At 41.2% G+C, this 12,434-nt stretch overlaps 1 protein-coding gene and 1 pseudogene across 1 annotated transcript; both read right to left on the minus strand.

Moving 5' to 3' along the window:
* Positions 1 to 7,152: 7,152 nt before the first annotated feature.
* LOC119823487 lies at positions 7,153 to 8,353 on the minus strand (annotated as a pseudogene).
* Positions 8,354 to 8,538: 185 nt separating this feature from the next.
* Positions 8,539 to 9,105, minus strand: LOC119823732 (transcription initiation factor TFIID subunit 10-like). Its single transcript, XM_038343805.1, has one exon. It carries the CDS (start codon positions 9,103 to 9,105, stop codon positions 8,539 to 8,541), a length of 567 nt encoding a protein of 188 aa, XP_038199733.1.
* Positions 9,106 to 12,434: the final 3,329 nt, after the last annotated feature.

Below are 12,434 nucleotides of genomic sequence, written 5' to 3' on the forward strand. Positions count from 1 at the left end.
ATGGATCTCTATTTATTAAAAGGTGGTTTATTAGATTGGTTGATAGGTTGTTGTCTAGTTAAGCCAACAATGGCTGTCTTCTGACTAAGTCCAAGAATCTGGTAGTGGTTCAGTCCATAAGGCTGGGTGTCTCAGCTAATTTTCAGTCTAAATGGAATTGCTAAGAAATTGGTTTTAATATCAGTGAAGTAATCCCTCAGCTACACTCACAGATGAATTTCCCAGCGTGAGAGCGAGGACAAGCAAGAAAAAAAAAAAAAAAAAAAAAAAAAACAAGCTTCTGTCTTCCATGTCTGCTTATGTTGGTTGCCACCAGAAGGTGAGGCCTAGATTTCGGGTGGATCTTCTGAACACAATGAACCAGATTTTGTGTGAATCTTCTCGCCTCAAAGGATCAAATCAAGAAAAACCCTTCACGGTTGCACCAGGCTCCTTGGGTTTCAGCTGATTCCAGATGTAGTCAAGTTGATAGCCAAGATTAACTATCACACGTCACATTCACAAATGTCTCCAAGCTACTTCCATGACTCAGTGGGAGTCGGGTAGACAGGATGATTTGTCCTTTAGTTTGGTAAAGACTTTTAATACAGAAAGGCACTCCCCAAGTCTATGGTAGATCTTTGCTAAGCAGGAAACACACTAGCAATTGTTCTGGAAGCTATTGGAGACCCCTCACATCTCATACCCTTCTCTCTACATGCTTTGCTAGGGGAACTTCCAAGTCTGTATTCTTGCATCACACGAATACACACATGTACTTCATTTTGAAAGCTGTTTGATATTGGAACACACTTGTGTTCCAGGACAAGAAATCTCACAAAGTGCTGCTTAGTTAGTAATTTCATTTAGGGACTTTCCAATGATTTCAACTCCACAGAACAAGTTGAGTTTCGGTGTTCTCTGGTTTCAATCCTGAGTTTAAAAATATATCTTTCCCACAGTTAAAAGGCACTCCTCTGTTCTTTATTAACTAGTTGATGGGCCACCCTTCCCATCCATGACCTGGAGTACTGACCTATTCTGATTTGTCTTCCTATATTGTGGCCTATGTGGTTTCCAGTCTAACATCTTTATCTGTTCTGGCTTGTTTTCCTTTACTGTGCCTTAAGTGGTCTCAGACATAAGACACCCATCTATTTGGCTTTGTCTTTCTGGGTTTCAGCTTGTGGCTACTGCTCTCTGACTTATTTCACAGTTATAATTGTGAGAATAGATTACATATCCTCCATTTCTGGAAGCAGCATCATGAGGCATCATGATCTGGCGAATTAGTCTGCATGTTATGATATGAAGAATTGACTCTGCTATCTCTAAATGCTTTAGGGAGGCAGATTTCTTCCTAGATAAAACTGGAATTGTAAGGTTAATTGGTAAAGATCTTTAGGGCTATGTGCTTTTCTCTTTTAGTATACTTATAAAGGTCTGTGTTTTTGCTATTATATCTCATGATATTAAAAAAAGAAAAAGGGATCCAGAAAGCAGAACAGAGAGAATGGTTGCAATGACTTAAATATAAAGATTTGTTTTCTTAGAATAATTAAAGGAAAAGGAAAGACACAAGATTAGATTGTAATTCAGGCTTTCTCAAATTAGAATATTCCAAGAAATGATAAGAATACAATGAGGAAGTCAAGCTAGGTTGTAAAATGGTCATAAAAATCAAAACAAAGAATTGAAATAAATATAACTATAGTGACTATAATTATACAATTTTTAAATTCTTCAGATAAAAATTCAACATCCTGGTATATACCTAAAATGTAGTACTTTGTATATCAAATATATTTTCTTTTCTTTTTTATTTTTTTATTGAGCTATATATTTTTTTCTGCTCCCCTCTCTTCCTTCCCCCTTCCAACTTGAGATATATTTTCCTGAGATAGTGATCTGCTTTGGGTAACATAGACAAAGATACATCTTCTTAATTTGTTTAAATGATTTCTAGATGTCTCAGCAGTAGGCTCAACAGCTAAGAGCATTTATTTCTATTCCAAAGAATCAGAGTTCAATACAGAGCACCCATCAGGAGAGCATAATCTCCATGTCACATTCTAAAAGAACTAATCTATGTTTAAATTTCATACATCAAAGACTCTTCTTTAGTTTTCAAAACACTTTCAACCATTTTTTCTTCTCTCCTGGTTCCTATGAACTAAACTGAGGCAAACCTCCCACCTTGATCTCTCTCTCTCTCTCTCTCTCTCTCTCTCTCTCTCTTTCTCTCTCTCTCTCTCTCTCTCTCTCTCTATATATATATATATATATGTGTGTGTGTGTGTGTGTGTGTGTGTATGTATGTTCTTTTCAAGGACATTCAGGGATACCTTGGAATTTAGAAATAATCTTAATGCATTTTATTTTATGATGAATATAATTTCGCCTTTGCAGTGTATTCGACTTAATAACTAACTTCTGTGATGCAATGTAATTTATCAAATTTATTTGTATTATTACGTGTGTGTGTGTGTGTGTGTGTGTGCATGTAATGATGACTATACACCATACTATACATGTGAATGTCAGGAGACAATCTGGATATCCATAGTCTTCTTGGTGGTTTGAATAGAAAAGGTCCCGATAGGCCCATAGTGACTGGTGCTATCAGGAGGTGTGGCCTTGTTAGAGTGGGTATGGACTTTTGGAGGAAGTGTGTCACTAGGGGTAGGTTTTGAGGTCTTGGATGTTCAAGCCAGGCCCAGTGTCTCAATCTCTTCCTGCTTCCAGTCTATCCAAACTGGATGTAGAACTCTCAGCTCATCATCAGCACCATGTCTGCCTGCAAGACTGCATGCTTTCCACAATGATGATAATGGACTAAACCTCTGAACTGTAAGTCGGTTCCACCTAAATGTTTCATTTTGAGTTTTCATGGTCATGGAGTCTATTCACAGCAATAGAACACCAAAGTAAGGTGTTTTCCTTCCACATGTGGTTCCTAAGGATTGAACTGAGGTCATCAGGCGTGACTGAAAGTATCTTTACTATATGAATGATCTCGCTGGCCCAAATGTAATTACTTTCATTTACAAAAAAAAATCAAATAGAAAAGATATGTAGATATAAAGTATGTGTTTTGATAAAAAGAATGTTAGTATTAAAGAGAAATATTTTTGTATAGTGGATTTATTAGGGAGAATTTATTAATCATCATTAAAGATAAAGGAAAAACTATAATATTTTGATAAGTATTATTAGAATTGAAATTAAACAAGTAACATGATTACACCTGAGACATCATGAGGTACTTTATATTCCTCACTTTATTAACCATAACTTTTTTCTCATACAATATAATGTAAATACAATTTCTTTTCCCTCTACTCTGCCCAGTTCCTCCCTTGCTCCTTTTCCTTCTCATTTGCTCAGTTTCTGTCTCTTATTAGAAGAGACATCTAAGAGGTAACAACAAAACTTAAGAAAACATAAGGTAAAATGAAAGCCATCATATAGAAGTTGGACAAAATAGGCCAAGAGAAAAATAAGTGAGCACCAAGAGAAGGAACAAGAATCAGAGACTCCTTGGTTTTCACATTCAGGAGTCCCATAAAAACACTAACTAAAAGTTATTGTATATACACAGAGGACCTGTGTCTACCCTATGGTTACTGTTGCAATCTCTGTGAGTTCATATGAGTTTTGCTCAGTTGTTTTAGAGGACCTTGCCCTTCTGGAGTTATCTGTCCTCATTAGGAGGCACATTATATAAGAAACTGAATTTTGATGTGGGAGGGTCTTCTGTTTGAGTTGATTTCATTGGTTAATAAAGAAACTGCCTTGTCCTATTTGATAGGCCAGCACTTAGGTGGGTGGAGTAGACAGAACAGAATGCTGGGAAGAAAGGAAGTTAGTCAGTTGTCATGCTTCTCCTCTCTGGGCAGTCACCATGATTCTCTGACCTGAGACAGTCGCCATGAAGCCAGCTACCAGGTCAGACATGCTGAATCCTTCCTGGTAAGACACCACCTCATGGTGCTACACAGATTATTAGAAATGGGTTAATCAAAATGTGAGAGTTAGCCAGTAAGGAGGCTAGAAACTAATGGGCCAGGCAGTGTTTAAAAGAATACAATTTGTGTGTTGTTATTTGCCCACAGCTCCTACTACAGAATTTTCAAAATTGGTTGCCTTTCAGAGTCAACTCCTGGGAAACGACATCAAGGACGGACTTTCCTTTAGAAAGATTCCCCTCCACCCTAGAGTGAAAGACTCTAATTGTAGTAGTCTTGAATTCCTTGTATATTCTTAAAAGGTAAAAATTAAACTAATTCCAAATTGGTAAAGCTACAGAAGAAGACAACATTGTGTCTTTATATAATTTGTGGTTTCATATAAGTGTTGGCTTGCCCAGAAATGCTGTGTCACTACAGATTAGTAAGGATTAGCCAATGTCTTTATAGCACATTTTCTACTAAGACAGTGGAAGAAGGCTAACTTGGTAAACCGAATTCCAATCCACTTATTCTAGTTAGGGAGTACCCAATGGTTTTAGAGTAACTCTTGGTAAGTTTAAATTAAAATTCCTACTTCCTTTAACTGTCACCATAACTTTTAAAGATATAATGTGATCTTGATTTATTTTAATTTTAGATACAGTACTTCAATGATGTCACATGTTAATATATACAGAGGATAAAACAGTAAGTGATCAATCTATATCATGAGAGTTAGCAGATCTATATGATCTACACATTTCCTCCTTCCTTGCTTTGGCAATCATCTCTTTCTCCCAGAGATTTACCTTGATTTATACTAAGCTCCATTTCCTTGATATTCTAAGAATACTCTTTGTCATCACATAAAACATGAGGCAACACTGGCCACAGGAACAAGATGTACTTGGAATCAGAGGGAACTATAAAGTTCGAAAAAGATCCAAAGCCACAGGGAAACTCTGTCTTGAAAAACCAAAAATAAGTAAATAAATAAATAAAGTTCAAAAAAGAAATCTTGATTTCTTAGTGCCTTGTAGGGGTTTTCATACCAGTAGGGGCTTTATTTGCAACCACATACTGTCCACTTCAAAGGGTTTTATAGAATGACATCAGTGGTCTGTACTCCATTTTTTAAATTAAATTATTTGTTATTTTGGTGTTGAATTTCTTGAGTTCTTTGTATATTTTGGAGATCAGACCTCTGTCTCATGTGGGGTCAGTGAAGATCTTTTCCCATTCTGTAGGCTGTCATTTTGTCTTGTTAACTGTGTCCTTTGCTTTATAGAAAAGTGTCTCTCAGTGTCTGTGCTGTTAGAGTTATATTTAGGTGTCATGTGCCAATGTGTTCAACTGTACTTCCTACTTTCTCATCTATAAGGTTCAATGTGACTGGTTTTATGTTGAGGTCTTTGATTCATTTGGACTTAAGTTTTGTGCATGGTGATAGATATGGGTCTATTTTCATTCTTCTACATGTTGATACCCAGTTATGCCAGGACCACTTGTTAAACATGCTTTCTTTTTCTCATTTGATATATTTTGCTTCTTTGTCAAAAATCAGGTGTTCAAAGGTGTGTGGATTGATATGCGGGTCTTCATTGTGGTTCCATCTGTCCTCCTGTCTGTTCTTATGCCAATACCAGGCTGTTTTCAGTTTGGTAGCTCTGTAGTACAGTTTGAAGTCAGGAATTGTGATGCCTCCAGAAGTTCTTTTATTGTACAGGATTGTTTTGGCTATCCTGGGTTTTTTGCTTTTCCATATGAAGTTGAGTACCATTCTTTTGAGGTCTATGAAGAACTTTGCTGGGATTTTGATGGGCATTGCATTGAATCTGTAGATTGTTTTTGTAAGATTGCCATTTTTACTATGTTTATTCTGCCTACCCAAGAGCATGGATGATCTTTCCACTTTCTGGTGTCTTCTTCAGGTTTTTTCTTCAAAGATTTAAAGTTCTTGTCATACAAGTCTTCCACTTGTTTGGTCGGAGTTACTCTGAGATATTTTATGCTGTTTCTGGCTATTGTGAAGGGTGTTGATTCTCTGATTTCTTCCCCAGCCCTTTTATCATCTGTGTACAGGAGGGCTACTGATTTTTTTTTGAGTTAATCTTGTACCCTGCTACATTACTGAAAGTGTTCATGAGTTGTAAAAGTCCCTTGGTAGAATTTTTGGGATTGCTTATGTAAACTATCATATCATAAGCAAATAGTAAAAGTTTGACTTCTTCTTTTCCGATTTGTATCCCCTTGATCTCTTTTTGGTGTCTTATTGCTCTAACTAGGGCTTCAAGAACTATCTTGAATAGATATGGAGAGAGTGGACAACCTTGTCTTGTTTCTGATTTCAGTGGAATCTCTGGGAGTTTCTATTAAGTTTGATGTTAGCTGTTGGCTTGCTGTATACTGCCTTAATAATGTTTAGGTATGTTCCTTGTATCCCTGCTCTCTCCAAGACCTTTATCATGAAGGGATGTTTTATTTTCTCATAAGTTTTTTTTCAGCATCTAATGAGATGATCATGTGGTTTTTATTTTTCAAGTTGTTTATATAGTGGATTACATTGACAGATTTTTTTGTACGTTGAACCATCTCTGCATCTCTGGGAAGAAGCCAACTTGATCATGGTGGATGATGGTTCTGATGTGTTCTTAAGTTTGATTTGCCAGTGGTATAATACTTTTTTAACATCACAGTTCTTTTGACCTAGAGTGGTAATTGTAATTTGAGTCTTTTTTAAAAATTACTTATTTTTTATGTGTATCATTCTGTACACCCATCAAGCCTGGGGCCTGAGAAGTCTAAAAGGGGGCAGCAGATACCCTGAAAATGGAGGTACAGATGGTTGTGAGCTGCCATGTGGATACTGGGAATTGAAGCCAGGTCCTCTGGAAGAGCAAGCAGTGCACTTGACCACTGAGCCATCTCTCAGCCCCAAGTTTGTTTGCTTGTTTTTCTTCAGTTGTGTATTTTGTTTGTATTTATTTTTATTTATTTATTTATTTATTTATTTTTCATGGGAAAATTTCCATGTTTAATGTAAAAGGCTCAAAGCATTGGACTATTAACATGTGGGTTAGAAAAGACGGCAGCGCCCAAGGGTCTTCCTGAGGGGCCGTGAGAAGACAGTTCATTTAAACCCCATTAAACAGAGGCTTCCCGTTTCCGAGGAGGAGCTCACACGAGGCACCATATCCAGGCAATTGATGCACGAGCACCAGCTTCAGATCAGGTCAGTCACATTCACGGGCATCTCGTCTATCTGGGTGGAGTAGTACTGTTCTATGTCCCTGAGGATGCGGATGTCATCATTCTTCACAAAATTGATGGCCACACCTTTGCGGCCCTATCGCCCCGATCTCCCGATTCTGTGAATGTACAGTTCTCTGTTGTTGGGCAGGTCGTAGTTAATGATGAGGGACACCCGAGGGACATCCAGGCTGTGAGCCCAGACACCTGTAGAACTGAGCACTCGGCTGGCACCTGAGCGGAACTCCTTCAAGATGGACTCGCGCTCCTTCTGGGGCATGTCCCGGTGCATGGATGACACAGTGAAGTTGGCTTCTCTCATCTTCTCTGTCAGCCAGTCAACCTTCCTCTTGGTGTCGCAGAAGATGACAGCCTGGGTGACGGTCAGCATGTCGTAGAGGTAACACAGAGTGTCAAATTTCCACTCCTCTCTTTCCACCGCCACGAAGAACTGCTTGATGCCTTCCAGAGTCAATTCATCACGCTTCACCGAGATGCGGATGGGGTCGGTCATAAAGTTGTTGGTCATCTTCAGGATCTCATGAGGCAATGTGGCACTGATAAGAACCACCTGTGTGGCCGGTGGCAGGAACCTGTACACATCGCAGATCTGCTCCTTGAAACCTCTGTTCAACATTTCATCAGCCTCATGCAAAACCAACATCTTGATAGCCCGTGTCCTCAAACTTCTACGGCGAATCATATCAAAGACGCGTCCCGGGGTGCCTGCCACAACATGTTGCCCATAGTCCAGCTTGCCGATGTCCTCCCCAACATTGGTGCCCCCAATGCAGGCGTGGCACTGTACATTCATGTAGTCCCCGAGAGCCAGCAAACCCTTCTGAATCTGTACAGCTAACTCTCTTGTTGGAGCCAAGATCAAAGCCTGGGTTTCTCGAACCTGGATATCCAAGCACTGGAGGACTGAAATGCTGAAGGTGGCCGTCTTGCCGGTGCCGGACTGAGACTGGGCTATGACATCTCTCCCCTTAATTATCTGCTTGAGAGCGCGCTGCTGGATTGCTGAAGGCTTCTCAAAACCATAGGCACAGTAGGTCCTCCCGCAGGCCCACGGTGTCGAATGTGGGGGTCACGTCCACCACCTCGCTGGTCTCGAACTCCACTTTGGTCATGTCCTCCTCTTTGAGCAGCCGCTTCCGCGAGGAGCCCGACATCGCCGTCCTTACCGTGGCCGCCCTGATTCTGTGTCCACCGAAAGGTGAGGAGCACGACTGGCAGCGGCCTGACCTACAATTTTTAAAATTTTTTTTTTTATTTTTGTCTGTCACAATAAAGTTTATTATGAAAACAGGGTGTTGTGGGGACAGAGGAAAAGACAGATACATCTGGGTTAGGTGGCTCAGGTGAAGTAGTGTGGCTTCTTCACATTGATGCCATATTCACTGAGGGCAGGGGTCAAGTCCTCCATGGTTAGGGTGTACTTGCGGTCCTTGCTCTTGCTCCGGGAGCTGCCAGGGGCTGTGCCCTTCATTTTGCAGTGCTGTAGGGCACCGTTAGCAATATCTGAGATGATTTTCTGGGCAGCTAGTGAGATGAGCCGGACGATGCCTGGGTCTGAAGCTTCAAAGCCAGCACGGTTCAGGTAAAAACCAGTCACTGCATCTGGGATCATAGGAGTGTAATCCTCCAGCTGCATCAAGAAGTCCACCAGTGGCGTGCTGGACACTATGGACTTCACTTCTCCGTTGGCCACGCTCGGCAGGGCGTAAACCCCGTTAGACATTGCCCCTTCAAGGGGAGCCGTGCCGCCCACTGCCACCGATGCCGGCCAGCGCCGCTCCGCCCGCTCCCCGGCTCGCGCCGCTGCAGGGCCCGTGCCCATAATAGCGGCTCCAGCACCGGGTCCCCCTGCCGTCCCCGCGGGGCTGGCCTTGCTCTCCGCGGTTGTGCTGGTGGGCAGCGTCATCTCGTCTGCAGCTCATGGGGCTGGTGGGAGAGGCGGCGAACCTGACCTCTCTGTCAGTCCAAGAATGCACATCCTTCCTCCAGGAATCCTCAGAATGAGACTTGGCTGAGAGCTGTCTCCTCCTGTCGTATATACCTCTCTAGGGCTGGGATTAAAGGCATGGCCCGCTACCACGTGGTTTCTATGGCAAACCAGTCTGGCTACTTGGATTAAAGGTGTGTGATACCACTGCCTGGTATGTGAGGCTGACCAGGGTGGTTGTTTTTCTTTTTCTTTCTTTTCTTTTTTTTTTCTTCAGTTTTTCCTCATAATGGGAGATTCAATTCTTTTTTTTTTAATTTAATATTTTAAAAATTTCCATCTCCTCCCCTCCTCTTCTCCCTTCCCTCCCCTCCCTTCCACCCATACCCCCACTCCTTCCCTCTCCAGGCCAAAGAGCCATCAGCGTTCCCTACACTATGTTAAGTTCAAGGTCCTCCCAACTCCCCCCAGGTCCAGGAAGGTGCTCAACCAAACTGACAAGGCTCACACAGAGCCCGTCCATGCCTTAGAATCCAAGCTGATCGTCATTGTCCTTGGTTTCTCAGTCAGCGTCCACTGTAAGCCACATTCAGAGAGTCCGGTTTGGTCGCATGTTCCAACAGTCCCATTCCAACTGGTCTTGGTGATCTCCCGTTAATTCTGTCCCACCGTCTCAGTGGGTGAACGCACCCCTCACGGTACTGACTGTCTTTCTCATGTTCTCCGTCTTTCTGCTCCTCATCAGGACCTTGGGAGCTCAGTCCGGTGCTCCAATGTGGGGCTCTGTCATTTTCCCCTTCCATCGCCAGGTGAGGGTTCTATGGTGATATACAAGATATTCATGAGTATGGTTATAGGATCTGGCCTTTTCCTGCTCTATCTAACTAGCTGGGGGCATCTCCCTGGATACCTAGAAACCCCTCTAGAGTCAAGTCTCTTGACAACCCTCAGATGGCTCCCTTAATTAAGATATATGCTTCCCTGCTCCCATATCCACCCTTCTTATATCCCAAGCATCCCATTCCCCCAAGCTCTTCCCATCCTCCCCTTCATGCTTTTCCCTCCCCATATCCCTTTGCCCATCCCACCCCACCCCCAAGTTCCCAATTTTTTCCCGGCAATCTTGTCTACTTTCAATATCCAGGAGGATAACTATATGTTTTTTCTTTGGGTTCACCTCCTTATATAGCTTCTCTAGGATTTTTTACGAATTATAGGCTCAATGTCCTTTATTTATGGCTAGAAACTGATTATGAGTGAGTACATTCCATGTTCATCTTTTTGGGTCTGGGTTACCTCACTTATAATAGTGTTTTCTATTTCCATCCATTTGCATGCAAAATTCAAGATGTCATTGTTTTTTATCGCTGAGTAGTATTCTAATATGTATATATTCCACAGTTTCTTCATCATTCTTCCACTGAAGGGCATCTAGGTTGTTTCCAGGTTCTGGCTATTACAAATAATGCTGCTATGAACATAGCTGAACAAATACTTTTGTAGTATGATTGGGCATCTCTTCGGTAAATTCCCAAGAGTGGAATTGCTGGGTCCTGGGGTAGGCTGATCCCGAATTTCCTGAGAAACCGCCACACCGCTTTCCAAAGTGGTTGCACAAGTGTGCATTCCCACCAGCAATGGATGAGTGTACCCCTTACCCCACAACCTCTCCAGCAAAGGCTATTATTGGTGTTTTTGGTTTTAGCCAATCTGACAGGTATAAGATGGTATCTCAAAGTTGTTTTGATTTGCATTTCCCTGATAGCTAAGGAGGTTGAGCATGACCTTAAGTGTCTTTTGGTCATTTGAAACTTCTTCTGTTGAGAATTCTCTGTTCATTTCAGAGCCCCATTTTTTAATTGGGTTAATTAGCATTTTAAAGTCTAGTCTCTTGAGTTCCTTATATATTTTAGAGATCAGACCTTTGTCAGTTGCAGGGTTGGTGAAGATCTTTTCCCAGTCGGTAGGCTGCCATTGTGTCTTAGTGACAGTGTCCTTTGCTTTACAGAAGCTGCTCAGCTTCAGGAGGTCCCATTTATTCAATGTTGCCCTTAATTAAGTCTGTGCTGCTGGGGTTATAAGTAGGAAACGGTCTCCTGTGCCCATATATTGTAGAGTACTTCCCACTTTCTCCTCTATCAGGCTCAGTGTGTTCAGATTAATATTGAGGTCTTTCATCCATTTGGACTTGATTTTGTGCATGGTGATAGATATGGATCTACTTTCATTCTTCTACATGTTGACATTCAGTTATGCCAGCACCATTTGTTGAAGATGCCCTCTTTCTTCCATTGTGTACTTTTGGCTCCTTTATCAAAGATCAGGTGTTCATAGGTTTGTGGGTTAAGATCCGGGTTTTCTATTCGATTCCATTGGTCGACTTCTCTGTTTTTATGCCAATGCCAAGCTGTTTTCAATACTGTAGCTCTGTAATAGAGTTTCAAGTCAGGGATGGTAATGCCTCCAGAAGTTCCTTTATTGTATAAGATTGTTTTGGCCGTCTTGGATTTCTTGTTTTTCCATATAAAGTTGATTATTGTCCTCTCAAGATCTGTGAAGAATTTTGTTGGGACCTTGATGGTGACTGCATTGAATCTATAGATTGCTTTTGGTAGAATTGCCATTTTTACTATGTTGATCCTCCCAATCCACGAGCAAGGGAGATCCTTCCATTTTCTGGTATCCTCTTCAATTTCTTTCTTCAAAGACTTAAAGTTCTTGTCAAATAAATCCTTCACTTCCTTGGTTAGAGTTACCCCAAGATATTTTATGCTATTTGTGGCTATCGGGAAAGGTGATACTTCTCTGATTTCCCTCTCTGCTTCCTTATCCTTTATATATAGAGGGCAACTGATTTTTTGGAGTTGATCTTGTATCCTGCCATGTTACTGAAGGAGTTTATCAGCTGTAGGAGTTCTTTGGTGGAGTTTTTGTGTCGCTTATGTACACTATCATATCATCTGCAAATAACGAAAGTTTAACTTCTTCCTTTCCAATTCGAATCCCCTTGATCCCCTTATGTTGTCTTATTGCTATTGCTAGAACTTCAAGCACTATATTGAAGAGATAAGGAGAGAGTAGACAGCCTTGTCGTGTTCCTGAATTTAGTGGTATGGCCTTGAGTTTCTCTCCGTTTAATTTGATATTAGCTGTCGGCTTGCTGTAGATAGCCTTTATTATATTTAGGAGTGACCCTTGTATCCCTAATCTCTCCAAGACCTTTATTATAAAGGGGTGTTGAATTTTGTCAAATGCTTTTTCTGCATCTAATGAGATGATCATATGGTTTTTATCCTTCAGTTTATTTA

Source organism: Arvicola amphibius, chromosome 9 (assembly GCF_903992535.2).
Source record: "Arvicola amphibius chromosome 9, mArvAmp1.2, whole genome shotgun sequence".
NCBI classification, from domain to species: Eukaryota; Metazoa; Chordata; class Mammalia; order Rodentia; family Cricetidae; genus Arvicola; species Arvicola amphibius.